Source organism: Magallana gigas, chromosome 8 (assembly GCF_963853765.1).
Source record: "Magallana gigas chromosome 8, xbMagGiga1.1, whole genome shotgun sequence".
NCBI classification, from domain to species: Eukaryota; Metazoa; Mollusca; class Bivalvia; order Ostreida; family Ostreidae; genus Magallana; species Magallana gigas.
Genome location: NC_088860.1, coordinates 9,847,361 through 9,868,482, shown reverse-complemented (window position 1 = coordinate 9,868,482; position 21,122 = coordinate 9,847,361). Strand labels below are relative to the sequence as shown.

General features: G+C 32.2%; 2 protein-coding genes across 5 annotated transcripts; one reads left to right on the top strand and one right to left on the bottom strand.

Annotated features, from left to right (window-relative positions):
• Positions 1-1,190: 1,190 nt before the first annotated feature.
• LOC105322501 (perlucin) lies at positions 1,191-11,297 on the bottom strand. 3 transcript variants are annotated; one of them, XM_011421247.4, is made up of 5 exons: positions 11,135-11,273; positions 9,122-9,187; positions 2,871-2,983; positions 2,547-2,637; positions 1,191-1,806 (listed from the first exon to the last, which is right to left on the bottom strand). In XM_011421247.4, exons 1-5 carry the CDS (start codon positions 11,190-11,192, stop codon positions 1,385-1,387), a joined length of 750 nt encoding a protein of 249 aa, XP_011419549.3. In that variant the 5' UTR covers positions 11,193-11,273; the 3' UTR covers positions 1,191-1,384. The 3 variants fall into 3 exon arrangements, with proteins under 3 accessions (XP_011419549.3, XP_011419551.3, XP_011419550.3); XM_011421249.4 differs by having other exon boundaries at positions 1,191-1,650; positions 11,135-11,266; XM_011421248.3 differs by lacking the exon at positions 9,122-9,187 and having other exon boundaries at positions 11,135-11,297.
• Positions 11,298-13,019: 1,722 nt separating this feature from the next.
• On the top strand, positions 13,020-19,142 carry LOC105346834 (uncharacterized). Of its 2 annotated transcripts, none has more exons than XM_066068289.1 (4): positions 13,020-13,039; positions 13,884-14,053; positions 17,671-18,215; positions 18,515-19,142. In XM_066068289.1, exons 2-4 carry the CDS (start codon positions 13,896-13,898, stop codon positions 18,826-18,828), a joined length of 1,017 nt encoding a protein of 338 aa, XP_065924361.1. In that variant the 5' UTR covers positions 13,020-13,039; positions 13,884-13,895; the 3' UTR covers positions 18,829-19,142. The 2 variants fall into 2 exon arrangements, with proteins under 2 accessions (XP_065924361.1, XP_034329218.2); XM_034473327.2 differs by lacking the exon at positions 13,020-13,039 and adding an exon at positions 13,081-13,293.
• Positions 19,143-21,122: the final 1,980 nt, after the last annotated feature.

Sequence of the window (21,122 nt, the reverse complement as noted above, 5' to 3'; positions counted from 1 at the left end):
AGATTCATCATTCTTCAAAAGATTTACGCATCTAATCCCTTGATTTTTATCAAATATAATACATTTTAAAATACGCATGCTAAATACCGTATGTCATTTTCTCTCGGCGTTTTGAAAATTTGATAATTATCGCTCTTAAAAGACAATGTGCCAAAAAAATCTTTTCCTGACAGATTTTATAGCAATTACATTAACAAGATTTATAAATCATTTACGGTATTGGTCACAAATACGTCTATTTTTGTTTTGTTTATATACGGGGACCAAATTTTGTGAACCAACTTAATAAGATATGAATTATAATTCAATGTTTGTATTAATTTTCGGAAAATAATAATGAAATAAAATATTAAATTAGCTACCAATAATCTATAGCCTACAGTATAACATATGAAAATCAATGTTTTTTCCTTTACAGTGCTTGGCTTATAGGATTTAAAATTCTAAACATAAGTAACAAATTAAGACTACGTTTCATGATGAATTGCTACTTAAAGTTTAGTTATACAATTTTTATTTTTAATTCTAGTTTTTCTTTTAAACATGATTTGTACGCTATCCCCACTATGATATATGAATTATGACTATAATCATTATAAAATGTTAATTACCAGTCATGTTTTAGATGAACCCAACACCTGCTAAACATGTTAAAAATATGTACATAAAATTAATTCGTCATTTTTAGATAGAGTAAAAAACTAAGATCCGTTAATTTTATATTATCTTTACGTATACTGAGTCGATAATATCTCAAAAATGCAAAGTAAATTTCAAATAGGGCGCTGCACTTTTCACAAAAATAATGTTAGACAAATATAGATTATCATAGATCTACACGAAAATACATTTAACACGCACAAAATTGTATCACTTTAATATTGATTGGATCTTTAAAATGTTCTATTGTAAAAGCCGTATTTTACACATGAAAGCATTAACCTACACATTTCGAGAAAAGGAGTTTATATTCCTAATAATTTAGTAAAGATTATTCTACATCCTTATAATAATATCAAGTAAAAAAAGCTTAGTTTTGTGAATTCTAACATTCTACTACATTTTGTTTATGCTATTACAAGGCGTATTAAACTTTACATTTATTTAAAGTTGATTTAGTATTTTCAATTGCTGAAAGAAATTGTGAGTTGAGTTGTTCATTTAAAAAAATAACAAGTTGTAACAATACAAAGGCCTTTATAGTTTAATATTGGTTAAGCAGCAACGTCAATCATATCATTGCATCGACTGTGTATTGCACAAATATCTATCATAACGCAGCATAACTGCAAAAACAATGACATATTCAAACAAATATCGTATCAATATTTAACAAAATTTGACATCAAGCGAACAAATAAACGAGAAAAAAAGTACTTGTTTTTCACTGTGAATCATGTCTTTCGCAAATGAAATGCTGGGGTGTCATGCAGTCGACGCGAGCAACATTAAACCCGGTGCTCTTCTCGAGAGCAAGACAACCACTCTGTTGGTTAGTCGATAGTAGCATTCCAGAGAAGCTTGATTTGGTTGGATCTGTGGCGTTGAACTGGTCAAAGTCAATAGTTTGCTTATTGGTCACCCATTTCCAGTGTCCCTGGAGATCCGCCGAAGTACCAGCCGTCCAGAATCCGGAGGAGATGTATCCACCTGAATTCGAAGATAAGTTGTCTATTCTAGATCGTGGAGTGTTTTGATTCTGCCAACCGAAACGCGACCTAGAAGAATACGGGCTGGGGGTGCCAAATCGCGACCCATAAAAGTAAGGACTGGGGGTGGTTGATCTTATTTGAACCTTTGAGACGTCTACAATAGAGATGTTCTTGCTTGGATCTTATCAGAATAGAACTTAACGGACTATTAAATTAACTTTCTACCATGCGAATTAAAGGAAAATTAGAAAAAATATGAGTTGCTAATTCTCATGTTCCTTTCGTGTGTGGTTTTATTTTTTGTTTCCTTGGATTATTGTCTTATTTATGCACTACATTGCAATGGTGGCTTTACATGAACAAAAAAAACTATATAAAAACAAGTCCTTGCCTGAAAAATCGACAATATATAACAATTCACTTAACATTATTTGTACCTTGCTTTTAAATGATTAATGATTATTATTCCGTTGGATTGGAAATTGCTAATTTAAAAAAAATGATGAATACATCTGAATACTTTTAACCAGTAAGAAATTTTGTCGTGATTTTAGTTATTATAGGGTTTTTACACCCAGACACTTTTTCAAACATCATATAGAATTTAAATGACAACGATGATGGAAATCAAACAAAATGAACAAGATTGACTTTTTATCAATGGACCTATATCGCAAGGAAATATTTGGAACGACCTGCATCGATCCATGTCAGCATCAACTTCATGCATTAAATTCAAATTAACGGTCGGCTTTTGCCGATTTAATGCCCAACAAATTCAATTAAAGTTACGGTTTTAGTTCTTGAAACTTTATTTCTTGAGATAGTGACGTTAAACATTCTTCTTAATAATAAATTCAATACAGTAAAACTGACACGTGTATGTCCAAATACCTGTAATTGTGGTCAGATGACCTTTTATGAACGTGTACTGATCGATGGTTGTCAGGGTAACTAATGTATAGTTGAATGCTCTGCAGAAGATCTACAAATATTTACGTAATGTTATTTTCTTAGAAAAATATCTACAATGAACTACTAAAACATAAATTTCTTTAATTTTCTTATATTACATACAATGACTGTATATATCTATTCATAATTAATAAGGACATGCCAAATACCAAAGTGAAAATAATTCTTTCAATTCTAATTCTGTGCTATTGAATAAAGGTTTATGTTTAAGATTCAATAAAAGAGTAGGAACAGTTAACATACCAGTGCCTCTGGCCAAGAAAACTTTTCAGAGTAGAAGTTGTAGCAGGAGTCTTGGAATCTAACAAAACCATCGGGACACTTCTCCACTGCATCTTTGTTCAGCTTTCCTGGTGCTGAAACAGTATCCAAATCCCGGTATTTGATAGACAGCAAACAGTTTTAACAAGTTCTGTGTTTCGTGCACATGAAGGTAATGTGTTTTAAATTTATGAACCAATCGTGAGACATGTTTACTTTTAATGAACGTTGTTAACATTCAATCGTAATCAATGCGTTTAAATGCTTGTTAAATGATGTCTTTGTAAACTCTTGAAAAATATTTCTATTTTGTTTCACAGGGGAATAACGCTCTAACATTGAATAAAACGATGTGACAAAATATTAAATATTTCATAGATATTTAAATACAGATTTCTTCATTTTACGTGCCCCTAATTTCACAGCCCCGTAGTAAAGTAGTGTAATTCGTTTAGACTTTTGATCTGCACGTGATTTTGACCTACTTCCCCGGGTTCTGTTGCCAAATTTTAGCATGTAAAGCAGTTCTCTCAGTAGTATTTTTTGAAGAATGTTATTATATTAAGTATTTTCACGGAATGTGTCGAGAAATCTGAAAAAATCAGCCCAATACAAGCGCAATATTTTTGAGCCGTAAGTTTTCTTTGTGTGTGACGAACTGTAGTATGTATCTACGAAAGCCGAGAAGGATCATTCGAGATTCGAGATTCAAAATACGAGATTCGAAATACGAGATTCAAGATTCGAAATTCGAGATTCAATATCTAAATTAACCAATCAAATCATGGATCTGAAACCTGTATCCTAGCAACATCAAACTGTTCCAAATAAAGACCATTCGTACATGCTCTTTCCTACAAATAAATGTCTTAATAGCTCTTATGTAATGCTTATAAAAGCTATGAAACGAAATTCAATGATTAATAATGATTTACAACCTCAACGACAACAATCCAGATAGGAATACTATTATACTATTAGTGTATTGTAGGGTATCAATGTCATTGTCGATATGAGAGAGAGAGAGAGAGAGAGAGAGAGAGAGAGAGAGAGTTGTAGTGTCATATTCAATTTTGATTTAGAATTTGAAATTGATTTGATTTGATACAAGCATACATAGACAATTAAGCCTCTCAAAGGAGAAAAGAGAGAAGGTAGCTAGGGTAGGGTTGACCAACTAGCAAGCTTTAATTTGAACGGTGTTAGCGCACGTGTGGTTTACATCGACTCTCTCTCTCTCTCTCTCTCTCTCTCTCTCTCTCTCTCTCTCTCTCATCACCTAGCATTTCCTTTTCCGGGGAGGGGTTTGGGGGTAATTATGATGTCTTACATTAGCTAGCGAGAATGATAAAAAAAAGCATGAACTTTTCTTTAAATTGTGTGCGGATGTTGTACTCAATAATCTGTTTTCAGAGGGGGGGGGGGGGAGGGGACTATATAGTCCTAATTTAATTTGTCAGTTATTCTGTCCCCACTTCGTTCTCTCTTCAATTCCAGGTTTTTTTTTATTTGCTTGGCAAATTAATTTCAAACTTTCTGTGTAGCTCCATAACGATGTACTATAGATAAATTATGAGTAGTTTTACTTTTGATAAACAGGTATATTAAGGAATAAGGAATCATTCTTTGAGTATTATGAGGTGATAATTTAGGTCGGGGCGCGATCAAATCCAATAATGATATATATATAATATGATAGATTTGATCACGCCCCGACCGAAATTATCACCGCATAATATTCAAAGAATGATTCCTTATTACTTATATTTATATAATTTTAAGCCATCATAAGATTAAATATATAAATATAAATTAGCAAACCCCGCTGGCGCCTCAATTTGGCGTAATTTGTATTATGGGTTTTATAGTACAAAATCGATACGTAGTGTTATCACAGGCAAAGACACTGGAAAATGTAAATAAATATATATATATATTTATACTCCGTACTCCGTACTTGATTAAATTTGACTCTTATAATCGGATTTAATGTTCCAATAAATATAGGGTAGGAAAGAGTAGACGGGACTTTTTTGCGCATATCCTACTGTACCATTCATTCAACACAGGTATTAGCACTCATCGAGTTCGACTTTAATTTTTTTATCCACTGGTTTTAAAGCTATTAATTTTTGAAAATATTTCGAATTTTATATGGCCTGATTATATATAAATTAGAGCTGCGTTGGTGCATCTATTTACCCAAATGGACAAAATATAACCAAATGAATCTAAAAAATTAGTTTTAAACGACTCATTTTTAAATTCTAATCGGGTATGTCCTTTAGAAAAATCTTGAACCACATACATGTTTAGCAAATAAAACGACTTGTTTAATTTTTTAAGGGGAGGGGGTGGTGCCGGTAAAAGACATGTATTGTTTGTGGCAGTTAGGCTATATTCTCATTTGTTATAATAGGTAATACTACATATTGATATAAAATGAAAGTTTCCAATTACACTGTACATAGCTTCTATTATGCAGTTTGACCCGCGCGATAGTTTAAAACAGTTTTCAAAGCATTTAATGTAATTCAACCGATCATTTTTGGAAATATTTTTTCTGGATCCCCGCCTGATACGCCCGCCTCCATGTACATTAGAATTACATGTACGTTGACTATATGTAAACATTAACTTAATCGGCTATGTTATGTGAGGATAACATTTTTTATCAATGTATTTGCAGGATAGGTAACAAATTACAGCCTATTTGTTGGTTTCCGCACTGGTTATTTGAGATAATTTGCCGCCATCTTCTATATATTCCCCACACCACACACAGTTTCTTTATTTGGTGTTCTGTGTGTATGGTGTAATGTAGTAGTATATTTAAAAGTACACACATCTTTGCAGTGCTTATTTACATCTTTAGAGAGTTACTTACATACAACGTAAACTTTTGTATGATTTATATGCAATTATTGTCAATTTTGGTGCGGGGGGGGGGGGGGGGTAGGAAACTACAGAGAAACTCAACTACAACAATAGATTTTGAAAAATTCATGCACAATCAAATTTTTTAAATTTTACTGTTCTCTGCACAAGATATCGGCAATGTGAGCAAATTGGCACCTATTATCCCTACCTTTAATTGTACAGAATATGTATCCTTCTATATTGAAAACAATGCCAGAAGTAAGACTCATAATAAGTTGTTGACTCAAGAAAAGGGGAAAAATTGTATTAATTAATAATTCCGTATGATGTGATAATATTTCAATGATTAGTTTATAATCATAGAACTATTGTATGCCTGTATACATAAAAAAATGCTTATATTTATTGGTGAAACCTGGACTGATTATTTATATTTAGATTAAAACATATTTTAGTTACTATAATCTTCATGCGCGGAGGGGGTCTATAAAGGAGGGGGTCAGGGGGTCTGGACTTTTCTCGGGAAAATTGAAGCTTATTTAATTTACATAGTAAAATTATTGAAAATTGGCCTAGGACCCCCCTACCGAAAAAAATTGGCTCCGCTTATGATGCTCTCTACCATAACCGCATTTTTACACAAAAAGGGTGAATAAAGCCGGGGTTTAAACTATTGGTGGTGAAATACCCCAGGGTTCAAACGCATCAGGTTGAAATGCACCAGGGCAAACAAAATCACTTAGATCTGCGAAACACACTGCATTATTACTAGTCTACTTGAATATTCTGTGTAAAAATAAATACAAACAATTATTTAGTTAGCTAGGGAGACGTGAACATAGCATTTATTTGTATATAAGAGCTTGGACTAATGATCTTTATTTAGAACAGTTTGATGTCGCTAGGATACGTGTTTTCAGATCCTTGATTTGATTGGTTAATTAGATATTGAATCTCGAATTTCGAATCTCGAATCTCGTATTTCGAATCTCGTATTTTGAATCTCGTATCTCGAATGATCCTTCTCGGCTTTCGTATGTATCTCTTAAGGATTACAATCTCACATCTCGCAACTAAAGACCATTTGATGCTCTTAGAAGTTGAAAGCTTTTAAAATTTATGTCTTTTGTCCGCAATCTCTCAGGTAAACCATAATATTCTCACAGTAACTTCTATACTTTAAGGATTTGTGATTGACATATATAACATAAACAATCCTTTTTCATCTTGCAATTTTTAAAATAATTTTTCCTTCAAATAGAAAAGAAGATTTTAAGAAAAAAATATTGAAATGTTTCAAAGCAAAAAGAAAAAAAAATATTTTCTCTTTTAAGCATTGTGTTGAAATAACAAAGAAAAACAACTCAATCAAATATCAGTTAAGTGTGAATTTGACTTTTATTATGTTGATTTCATCTTATTCTTCATAATTGTGTTGTGTTTAACGCTGCGATTTCATGGATTTCGATACTTTCCATATTGTATTATTCCAAATGTATATTTTTTTCATAATACTTCTAAGATCACGGCATTAATTCGTGTAGAAAAATGTTGTGTTAGACTATACGTGATTTGAGATACGTAACTTTGTATGTGTGCTGAATGCTGATGGTGACGGGGAATTTGAGATTTATGACATAGAATATATACTTCAAACTCAGTAAGATGGTTCCGACAGAGAACTTCTACTTCGACTTCTACGACATATTCAAGAGATATACATTACCAGGTATGGAATCGACGTGATTGCAATTAAAACCAATGCCCCTTAAATTTTAATTCAGCCATTGGTATGTCATAATCATATTAATTTTGTGTCATTTAAAAAACAAAAATTGCCCTGTGATTATCCTTTTAATAGTATACTAGTATAAGCAAGCTTAAGCTACAGAGGGAATGACTGGAAGTGACTTAGTGATTTATTTACATTTGATGTTGAGAAATGGCACTTCAATGCGGCTGTTATAGGGAATGACTGGAAGGGACTTGGTGATTTATTTACATTTGATGTTGAGAAATGGCACTTCAATGCAGCTGTTAGAAAGAAAGACTCTCTTGTTGTATTTTAGATACTGGTAGCTGATGTATCCAGAGTTGGTAAGCTAGATTTAACCAACGCCACTGTACTAGCTATTGGGAGCATCAACGGCGATACAGCATTAAAGTTTTTGGTCACAAGTCGGAGTCATTACTTAATTCATTCTTTCATTGTCAGTTGCTGAAGAAGAGTATGGTCTCTGTCACCATAAGCCACACACTTGGACATCGGTTAGAATTAGACCCATTCCCTCAGATCTTGGTCGACTATCAAATATTTTTGCGAGCTAAAGCATATAAAAGATATTCAGCAATGTGATCAAATCTCCACAAGGTAAACACTGGTTCTGTTAAAAGCTGAAAACTGAACTTTATTTATTTTATACCACTGATAAACATGTTATACGACCTATATTGACAAATAAAATCACACATTATAGATGTCCTCTATATGCCTAAGTTTCTAAGCATCTAAGTTTCAGTATACTTTTCTCTTAATATTTTCTACAAGATTACACTTATAAATCAAAGTACTGAAGTACTGTCGGGAGTTGATTTTATTGATTATTATCAGTTTTAAAATCAACGATATGTTATTTTGCCTGGCAAGTAGTTTCTAATCTGTATTTGAATTACGCATATTTTTATAATATGAATTCTCGAACTTTTCCGACAAGAAATTCGAGAAAACCCAATATGAATCATGTTGTGTAATATTTAAAGATAGAATTAATTCCAAACTGTGTATCAGTAATCAAAATGTGTCTAAAAATTGTACACGTCTGGATCCAATCAATATTGAACGAGACTATATTGAACTCTGGCGTAGGAATACATACAACTACAAAAAACAATTAAATTGTTCGTACTATATAAAATCTGACTATTTTCAAGGCATTTATGAATACGTTTCTTTTGAAAAACAATGGTACAGCATACCGTGCACCGAATTTATCTATTTTTTTCAAGATCTAAGTCTTGTCAGCAGTGATGATTTGTGCTTAGGTCCAAACACTGTTTAACTTTCGGTTTGCCAGAGTAACTGCATAGGAGAGTTGATTAAAATCAACTCCCAAAAAGATGCTCAACATCTCAACAACAAGGGAATGTTCACAAAGCGAAGTGATTCTATGTTCAATCTTCTCTTCTCTGTCGCATGTGTGATTTTTTAACACATTGTTTGATTTTTATTTTAATAAAAAGATTATTGATTTAGTGTTTGGGGGATACGACGACTTGTTTTCTTTAGAACAATTTATGAGTTTTCCTTTACCACAATGCAATAAGTGTACTATGTACATTGCGACTTAACTTACTGAAAATAGATTTTTTCTTGGGAACAGAGGGCTTATCAGTGCTGTATGTCATTGAAGAAAATATATCTGTAAAAGGAAACAAAATGGATATGAAGAATGAAACAGCGTCAAATAAGGTGTTCGCGATTTTATATATAATTTGCTGACATACATATATTTGGTACCATATGTGTTTGTTTTAGTTTTTCTAATTTAACAGAAATGTGGTATACAATGTAGATGTTTGTACTGGTTTGCATCCATTCTCACATGAAATAAAAATTAACTCGTATGTTGGTTTCTTCAAGTGCATCGATCAATTAAATGTCCGTATCAAACGTCATACCCAAACGATGTGAAAGTGACTTCGGTTGAAATCTTGACGCTATTTGCCTCATGGCTTTTCTGTCACCCCAGGACAACTATTATGGGAAGTTGCCCTCGAAGCAATGTAATGTATGTATAATGATCTCATGACACATTTTTTAAGAATAAAAATATTGTAAACAAGGTCATAAAACTAAAATTCCGCTGGAGTTAAACTAGCATTAATCTCTAAATCTAAATGTCCTGATGGTCTGATTGTGTGACCTCCGGACTATAAGAATATTGTACTTCCCGTAGAACAGCAATAATATATGATTTTTGCTTTCTTAAACTTTGAGGTCAATTTGATGATTTAACTACCCAAACTGTACTTTGAGGGAAACTAAATCATCATATTGAAAAAAAAAAACCAGCAATGGTTGTGTTACCATATGATTATATTTATGTTGTAAAACAATTATTGTTGGGGTTTTTTTCCAGCTATACCATGAGTTAGGGAGCCAGGAAGTACAAATTTTCCAGAACCGAAAGTGAGTATTATTATATGATTGATTAATTCTTAGCTTTATGATTGGCTCATATCCAACTATCTAGAAAAAAGGCGAACGTTATATTCACCCGCACGTAACCTAGGAGATCAATATAACATTTGATTTTCACTACATTCTACTAAAAAGAGATCGTCCAATGAATTGTCGCCTTTCTCAATTTGTTCGGCAATGGCTTCACACTAAAATCCTCGCTTAATAACAGTCAGTGAGATATGTCTGTATAAATTCATCGCTGGTCATTTGATAACATAATTTTTAGCTACCCTTGAAGTACAATATTCATCTCGCCTCCACCTCGGTGAATATTGTACTTCTCGTGTAGCTTAATCAACGCATTGACCTCAAAAATAGCAATAATTGTATGTTATTCAACTTTTATCGTAGCTAAAACATCATATTGAATGATGACTTAAACACAACAATTGTTTTATTATATGATTCAAGGACGAATTTACACAGACATATCATATTTAGTGTTATCGAGATTTTTGCCGAACAAATTGCATGAGAAACACGATACATGTATTTCATTGGAATCTCTATATTTAGTCCAATGTATGGAAAATCAAATGAAACAGCACTCTATATATATATTATGACGTTAACGTAACATTATTTTTTTTTCTAGATTGTTCGATATCAGCCAATGAGAGAGCTAAAATCATTCAATCATATAATAATTATATTTATTTTACTATTTTCTAGACGTCAGAGCCTGATTTGATTAATTAATAATGTAAAAAATTACTCGTTCAAAACCATTCGATTTTGGGTAGAAGTGAGCGTTATATTCTAGATCAAAGTACGAGCAAATGAATTTCGTAGTAGAAACATGTAATGTACACACTGTTTAACTACTGAAAAGCATGTTCAAGTGCCGAAATTATAACCAAATCTTAGGTTTCAACCAATATTTTTGTGAACTTTTAAACAATCTTGCTAAAAAAGAAACTTAGTAAAGAGTAAATAAACAGGTTGAATTGATATTTCTATTGACAGGCTCAAATCAAAAGGTCCTCCAAACTTATAACGATAGTGAATCATTTGATTTCAACAAGTTAAAATCGTTTTCCTGCAAATACTCATGCAAAGATTTTATTATTATTTTAATGATGTACCATGTAAAATGACATGATGATATAAAAAACTGTCTTACCTGCATTTGCAGAAATTAAAAACCAACAGCAAATAAAGGCATGGATGATAGACGCCATTGCAGTTGCCTTCAAGAAGTTGTCCTAATTGGATGCAGAACAAAAAAAACCGAATGCCTTGCCAGAACCTGAGCGTGTAGTCACATGATTAGATTTTCTGAAAACAACAGATGCGCAGATTTCCCCCAGAAATCCTACATTTTCTGAAAACCAGTGACCTAAAATACAACTTCATCATCAATATCAGAACACTGCCATTTTTCTTTTAATGAAATTATTGGTATTAATCGAGCACTACACATATCGTTATTTCAGTGACAAATCAAGCTGAGCATAGTCAACAAACGTTAAAAAAAACCTGACAAAGTTCTTAATAGACATTTCTTCAGCATAGTGGTGGACTGACTAAAAACCAAACAGAAAGAAATATATATAACATGGGTCAATAATATGGAATATATATATATTCCACATGCACATTTATTTTTGCGAACGTTAACCCTTCATCAACTACTTAGTTTCGGTTTTCAAAGATGATCACTTTGATCCATTGAGTTTTCTCAAAATGAAATGTTCTTTTGTGCATTTTAAATTAGCAATAACCGATCGAGTTGGTTGAGATAGTAATTAGTTTATAATAATGATAATGATAAATGCATTAAGTAGAACTAAATATTGTCAAATATTCATGGTATAAATTTAATTGTTGACTTCAACACAGTAAAAATTAAGATACAAGGGTTTTCGAATGTGCAAATAATTTATCTGTTTATCCATCAAAATGGTTTATTTTCATTCACTGGCACACTTTTGCAGTTCATTTTCGCTTTGTTTTCAAATAATATGCACGTTGTTTTGTGCGTGCTGAGCCGTTGATTGATATCTGGATCCTATCTCTCTTTCGCTTTCGTTCTCGATTTTTTATTTTTCTCTGTCGAGAAAAAAAGCCGCACAAATATTCAAGGAATTTATTCAAAATTAAGGAAAAAAAGAAAAAAAAGAACTCGCCCTCGGTTCATATAAATTTATAGTTTTTGTGGTCATAAATATTGATTAGAAACACGTTCTTTGGTGTGTGTGTGTGTGTGTGTGTGTGTGTGTGTGGTGCAGCTAGCATAGTTATGGTAACTTTTGCGTCACCTTACTTTAGATTCTCACTATGGTCCCCGTTACGCTGTGTAACAGAGTCTCATTACAGTGGTTTCAGTATACGATTGTCTAAATCATGATAATCCAAATAAACTGTAGGAGTATCGTAGTATTTATGCGAATTAAAATTAAATAAGCATTTTCTGCAACAGGATTTAACTAATGTCGGCTGATTATATAAACAATTTCGCAATCGCTGAATATTCATCTGTAACCGCGTTGGTATTGCTTTAATTTACACACGAAAAAAGTCTGATGCATGGATTTTTTTTATCGAAATTGTATACTTCCATCTCTCTTTCCAAAGCATTTGTACAGAAAGCAGTAAATCGTTCACAGTTATATAATGTTCTGAAACTCAAAACAAAAGGTTTTTTTTAACTTTATTGTAAGTCTCACAATAAGCCCAAAAGAAATGACACTTTTACTTACCAATGTTTACCCTTGGACACGTTAATTGCAAATTTGATATATCGACGGGTAATAAATGATTGGACCAATCAGAAGTTCTAAAATGTATTGGGTTAATCTTTCAATTAAAAAAATCCTTTAAAAATAAGAATTAGCAATTAATTGTGAACCTTAAGTTGCAGTGTATAACAGTAATGTTTTCTTGTTTTATGTGTTCAGTTTGTGTATTTTTTTTTTTATTTTATTGTACAATTTTTTGTCGTTTATTCTTTCACTGGTCAACTTTGCATCACATATCTTTTAAAAGTGTTGATTGTTCACAGATTGATACTTCTGTGAATGTTTAGGTATGTACCTTTCATTCTTAATATCTGTCCTTGATATTGAGTTTCTGTTGATTAAAATTTTAGAGAAACTAACCACCCGTGCTCCAGTTTAACCTCCCTATGATTGAACAATGGAATCGTGCATCTGTCATGGATGGCTGCACAACCACCGTCTACATTCGTGATAAAGATGTTTCAGCTACCAATAATCTGGGTATAAATGTTTGAAACCACGTAATATGTTAGGCATAGTCGGACTTACTTTCATTCATTAGGTATGTTGTGTATTATAAATATTAATAGTTATAATGTCTTTTTGTAGTTGATTACTACTGAAATTAGTATAATAGTATATCAATAACTAAGTAACAGTGCTTGCAATTTTAAAATGGTGATTTAAGGAAAAAATAATAAATCTTGATACCTGTAATCCTTTAAATTTTAAATTTTGCATTAATATTATTGATTCTTTACCATTCACTTCAATAAATTTAAATGTTTAAATTACTTTATCAAGAAAAACTAGAGAAAATAAACGTACCATTAAGAATAAGTAAAACGCAAACATTACCAGTAAAATTTTCATTTTATTTAAATTTATATTTCTTCAGTGTCTTTGTGTGTGATAACATTACGAATCAATTGAAATGTATAGTCCAATATATTTTATTAGTGACGCAAATGACGGGCTTTATGAACAAGATGATCATGCCCCGCCCATAATTTTCACCTCATAATAATCATAAAATGACTACTTGTTTTGCTTTTTTTATTATCAATCTTGACTCGACTTTAGTCAAACCAAGGAAACTAGAAAATAAACATGCCTTCTGCTAATGCTACATTTGTTTTCTATCTTCTGTAGAAAAATTCAACGATGAGAGGTGCCACCATTTTCATATTTGTTCTAATGGCTTTTGATCCAAGCCTTCTGATCCTCTCCTCAGCTCGACTAACGAGGGAAGAAATTGTGCAGTTCAATACCACGGGAAATTATGGTGCCTCGGTCGCCGTGTACGAGAGTGACAGTGCTGTGTAAGGGTTTTCTGTTTTATATAGAAAATAAATACAAGTAAAAAAAATTAAATTCCTTTTAAAAAATATTGCATTTTTAACTAAATATTTGCTTGTTGAGTTTCCATTGATTAAGTTTTTACAGCATTCCAATTTATAGCATGACAATTCGAAGGGAAGTATTGATGATACAATTACCGTATATCAGGGGTTTTTTCCGCGTGTATCTAATTTCCGCTTTGTTCGCGACGATTTCCGAATCGCGGAAAATATATCAGCGTAAATTTGATACAAAGTTTCCTTTTTGTAATAGAGTTCTCTCTTTTCTGATGAAGTGTACAGGTAAATTAAAGTCCGGTGAACTGGGTTCAGATAGTTTACTTAGAGGTACAAATTGTGGGATCGGAGGACAAGCGCCAGATAATGACAATGACAATTTCTTTATTCTCTGAACTGCATAAATTACAGTGTTGAGAAAAATCACAAAAAAATTTGAACAATAATACATATAATACATACATTACATGCATTGGAGTGACAATACAAAAGTGAAAAAAAGGGAAAGAAGTATGATTAGCAATTAACCTAGAGAGCTTACTCTCTCAATTATAACTTTAATGAATTTACACAGATTAATCAACAATATTTTATTATTAGTATAAAAGAGTGGTTGAAATTTGTAAACATTTGGTTGTGTGTAGAAGTATGAAGGTATTATAAAACTCCCTTATCTTTGTTATATCTGTACAATGAAATAAATAATGAAATTCATCTCCTATCTTAATACTACGGAAGTGTATTAGTGCCACATATACACTTCACATTTTTTTATTTTCTACACTTTAAAGTGTAAATTGTACACTTTAATCTGTAAATTTCACACTGTAATCTGTATATTTTACACTTTAATCTGTAAATTTTACACTTTATATTGTAAAATTCACACTTTAATCTGTAAATTTTACACTTTAATCTATAAATTTTACACTTTAATCTGTAAATTTACACTTTAATCTGTAAAATTCACACTTTAATCTGTAAAATTCACTCTTTAAAGTGTAAAATTCACACTTTTATCTGTAAAATTTACACTTTAATCAGTAAAATTCACACTTTAAAGTCTAAAATTCACACTTTAAAGTGTAAAATTCACACTTTAATCAGTAAATTTTACACTTTAATCTGTAAATTTTACACTTTAATCTGTAAATTTCACACTTTAAAGTGTAAAATTCACATCCTAATCTGTAAAATTTACACTTTAATCTGTAAAATTCACACTTTAAAGTGTAAAATTCACACTTTAAAGTGTAAAATTCACACTTAAATCTATAAATTTTACACTTTAATCTATAAATTTTACACTTTAATCTGTAAAATTCACACTTTAATCTGTAAATTTTACACTTTGATCTGTAAATTTTACATTTTAATCTGTAAAATTTACACTTTAATCTGTAAAATTCACACTTTAATCTGTAAAATTCACTCTTTAAAGTGTAAAATTCACACTTTTATCTGTAAAATTTACACTTTAATCAGTAAAATTCACACTTTAAAGTCTAAAATTCACACTTTAAAGTGTAAAATTCACACTTTAATCCGTAAATTTTACACTTTAATCTGTAAAATTCACACTTTAATCTGTAGATTTTACACATTTATCTGTAAAAATCACACATTAATCTGTAAAATACTATATCAACACCACATGGCTGTTTTAATTAAATGTCCGACATTTCTTTGATTTTGCTTTAATCATAAACATTGCAATCGAGAAATGAGTTCTCATTAACAGTATTCAATTTTTCAAAAACTGAAACAGTTATGATTAAATTTTCTTAGACAAAATGTATCAGTCTCACATGGCAAATAAATGTATAACGCTAATCGCTTTTTATAATGCAAGCCGTTTCCCTCGTCTCTTTCAATCAGATTAAAATTTAACCTTAAACTAAAAAAAGTGATAAGTCAATGGACTAAAAACTAGCGATCACCACTTACACCCCTGCGAATGTTATTGTCATTCAAATTTTAGACCACGTGGTTTTATTTGACTCTTTCAGTTTCGCAGTAAAAATCGTACCTCGTGTATAAAGTCTATTTCACAGTATCTAGGTTCTAGTAGTCAAATATAAAATCTAGAGGTTTATTGATTTTAAACTTTATCTTCATTAATTGGTGAATAAAATGTGTTCTAGAAATAAATGTAACTATACAAAAATTAGTTTTTGTCTGCTGTTGCAACAACTAACATGCTTAAAAGAGATCCCTCCTGGAGATTAATTTTCGATCCGCGCCTGACCTAGTAATAACATCAATAGTGAAACAGACTATACCATTTTATGCAGAATTTTCCTTGAAAATGGCTCGATATACTAAGTTTTAATGCAAAACAGACACCCATTATTTTTTTTAAAACATTGTATTGCACACCACAAGCATCAAACATGGCTATGGTTTTATTAAGCAACCCAATGTTTATATTTCCAACCACTCTACACGTGTTTGAACACGAACGATAACTCTGTTCTGAATATTATCGTTATATATAAATAACTGCTAGATGGTAAAATAAGACATACATCTTGAAAGCTTTTCCCGTTTTAACATAAATCAAAGTAGGATATGATATGAAAAAACACCAGTACTTACGTATTTTGAGAATATTATCCGAACACTTATACTTCCGCTCGAAATTTCACAGGAACTGAACAAATATAGGTGAAGTCTCGTAATCTTTCATTCGAGCACCTCTGGATTTATTACTTCCTTAGCAACGATAAAGATAACATTCCGAACACATTCGCAGGGGTGACTAATTTATCTGACGGCCAGCCGGCCACCACATAATTATATGGTGGCCGCAACATAAAATGTAGAATTATTTGTAACTATGTTTTGGAGTTTTGACTTTTTGTTCATTTTTATGTTTATGTTTTTCCTCTTCTTTGTCTTATTTTTGTTAACCTTTTCAATAGATTTGTATGCCTCGTTGTTTATTTAATAATCCATTGACAAGCTAATTAAAACGTTCGCTTTCCTTGCATAAACCGATGTCTAATTATACCTGATATACTGGTATATGTAACGGTACATGCCCTATTTATTTATGACTGTTTGCATCTCCGAAAATAATTGTCGGTAATTATTTCACATCAAGGAAAACGTGTAAATGGGTTAATTGTCCGAATTTTTCATTACAAAGAGCGACAATTTAGATACTTTTCGCCACTTTCCTCACAGGTTTAGACAATCGTAAATTATATTTACAATGTGACTTTGAAATAGTGAAAATTAGATTCGCGTAAATTTTATATACCCTTCTAGGCTCTGATTCGCGGAAAAAAAACATGACGCGGAAAAAACCTGATATACGGTACTAGCATATCATACAAAATTTCCAGCAAAACATACATATTATTGATAAATAAAACTTACCTTTCCAGCAAAAATAGCATCGATGGCAAGAAAACAGTACAGTTTTCCAGTACGGCATACCAGTAAACCGGTTACAAATTGGACTTAACTAGATTTTACTTACTACCATTTTTTTCGCAGTATATAACCAAGGTATTAAGAACTTTAACAATGCATCGATTCTGTCTGATAAATATTTTTATATGATTCACTCTTAGGTTCTACATATCAGCCAGTGGTCTACCTGATCATGAGACAGAGAGAGTAAACCCCAATACCGCTACAGCCCAAAACTATAATGTGTCTATTCCAAAAGTTCCCGAAATAGTGTCCGTCCCTGGCTGTGTAGGATTAGGGATGATTGGGATCACAAGAACCGGTGTTGCCATCTACAATCCTCTGGCGGGAGATTTGTCTAACGCCGTAGAGGGGGCGTCTCCCGAAGTATTTGATAAATGTGATGGACATGCGAGTCCAGGTGGAGCTTATCACTATCACAAGATTCCCGAGAGCTGTATGTACAAGGGAGAAGTTGAAGAGTTCATTGGCGTGGCTTTAGATGGGTTTCCTATTTATGGACCGAGGGTAAGCGAGTCGCAGAATGTGACGGAATCAGAGCTGGACAAATGTCACGGGAAGGTTGTCAATGGGAGCTATAGGTATTATGTGACGGGTAAATTTCCGTATTATCTAGGATGTTTCAAAGGACGCGTGGTGAATCCAAACACAATGACACAGTATAACTGTTCCTCGAACAATACACGTAAGTTCATTTGATTAGCAAAGCGAAGTTTTCCAGCAGTAATCAGTTTTCAATCTATTGAATACATTGGTTTTAATTAAATTGGTCTGAAAAAAAACTTTTTGTAAAAATAATGAAAAAAATCTGACAGTGTATTGACACATTATTGTAAACTGCATTAACTTGTTTTTACAACATGTACATGCACGTGTGTTTCTTTGTAATCTAAAATAAAAGAACCTTTAAGTTATTACTAAGTCTGCACTTATTATTAAAGTTTCAAAACATTTGATGACGGTTCACTTCAAAATCGTTTACAGATTGGAATCTGGAGAATTATGGATACAGTTATTACCTCTGTCATTGTGAAAACTCCGGAATGGGGCCCGGGGGAGGGGGAGGCGGGGGTGGACCACGCCCAGAATGTGCCCCAGAAAATCCAAACCGTCCCCGAGACTGTCCACCGTGCCCTCGAGAGGGATGTCCCCCTTCCACGACGCCCACACCAACAACACCATTGAGGAATATCACTGGCGTTGAGGATGGGTCCAACGCAGCCGGTCACGTGGTACAAGAGATCGGAGTCATCGTGTTCTTCTTTCAAGTGGCATTTTTGGTACTTTTTACCAGATGATTAATCAGTCCAAAATGAATTAAGAGTTTTGTCGGTGTGTTCAGGAACAGTTGATATAACATGTTGTATACTTAATATATACGTGACTGTATGATTGTGATAACTGTTCAAGTGCAAAATCAATAGGATGTTATCTCAAATCATTTAGAAGTAAAAAACAGAAATTCGATCAAGCTGAATATGTAACGGAACAGTCCTATCAAAATGCTCGGTTTGTTCATTAATGTATCTTTTCTTTATAGCATGAGTTTATTTTACATGTATTTTCAATCAGTACCTAAACGGAAAATAAGCGTAATAAATCAACCAACATGCATGTTTTTTTCTTTGTGTTTTTAAATGTTCATGAAATGAACACAAAAGCATAATGTCATGATTTATTTTTGCAAAAATCATATAAGGTCTATGAACCAATGGTCATTTTTTATTCATACATTTTATTGACTTTGGTCTTGTGACATTTAGAATGGATCAGTGGGACAGCAGATGTAACCGTGTGTAAACGTGTAGCTTGATACAAATTGTATGTTGTTCCTCATTTCTCTTCATATTCACATTATGAATAGTTAATGAACGGCTAGGTAGTTCGTTAATGGCAAAACCACATCATGAATGGTCAGGATTCTTTACATTATTAGTGGATACAGAATCATAAGATGTTACAACACAGCAATAGAATTGTACGCGTATGAAAGTGTACATCATATCAAAACTGTAAAAGACTTCCTTAGATAATCAAACAAGATAGGACAATATTAATCGTGAAAATAAAATTTAACCCTTCAATTTCAAATTCAAATCAAAGGAATTTTAGTTTAAAATATGGGCTTGAAATCCTTAATTTGATAAAAAAAAAAAATTCCTGACAACATCAATGTACATGTAACTAACATTTTATTAAGATTCTTCGGAACAGGGACATTACGATACCTCTAGATTGGTTTATTTGAACATAACGTGAGGTAACTAAGGAAGCCTAAATTACTATACAATTCATGACAAAGTTTTCAATGTTGGCTCGTAAATTATTTTAATTCCTCTTGACAATAACTAACAGGACTTATATGTAACTTCTAAACTCTATAGCTAATTAGGAAAAGATACCGTAAAACAGATTATATTTCACACCCAATTAATTGATTTACAAATAATTTTACAAAGGAAAGAAGGTATATATTGTTTCCATGTGTTGTTGAGTTCTCTAAAACCTTAAAACTGGTTGGAAGCTGGGTTTTTTTATGAATATGTTTAGGAAAAAAAGGCACTATTATTTTGATATTATAAAGAATATGTATCAAAGAAAATAAATACACAGCTCTTTACATACGTTATGTTTCTTGGTGTTTTTGTTGGAGTTTTTTTTTGGTTGTTTTTTTCTTTATTTTTTTTGTTTTGTTGGTTTGTTTGTTTGTTTTTTATGACATTCCATCCATTTTTGCACTGGCAAACATCTGGGGTGTGCTCTAACTGTTCGCTTGTTATTTGACCTTAGGTTTTACTGCCCAAATCGTTGTATATATTTATTATTAATCTTAAAGGGTAGACTCGGTGATGAGCTATGCCTGTCAACCGTTACATTTGTTGTACGGTTAATTAGTGTTCCACTGCTTACTTCCTATTTTGCTATTGTTTCTGTGTATGTATATTTACTATACTCTATTATACATGGCTTGGAGTCTTTTTCATCTCCTCCTATTACTGTATTCTTATTCTTTTCGGTGAGTGTTATTTTCATTCCTTTAGGCATATCATCATGGGTCGACCATTATCCATGATCTAGGCACTATCTTGTCTTTACTGCTTTGTTTTTTGCCCATATCTTATGATGCTTCACCAGTATCTTAATATATTGTGCTGCACCCTTCCCCTCACCCCATTGTTCGTCGAATTAAGGTGTTCTTTTCTAGTTCTAAGTTTAGCAGTTTGTCGATCTTATATATTATTATAAACAATGAATTCAGAGATTCCACCAAGAAGGTTAGTGTACTAATATCTTGATTTTAAGAGATATCTTAAAAAAATTGGTTTGTGATGAGATATATTGGTTTTTGTTTATTGAAATCGTGTGTGCCCTTCTTTTTTCAAAGCACTATAGTATATAACGCAATCAAATCGGACCTCGCATGTTTTCTCAATCACTGGTTAGCGATAGGTCAACACAGGAATAAACATGCTAGTAAAAAAAAATGATAGTTATGCATACCGATGTATAACCTTGCACAAGTTAATTCCAAATTTAACATTTCGACGGGTATACGTAATGAAATTAATGTTTTGACCGATCAGAAGTCAGT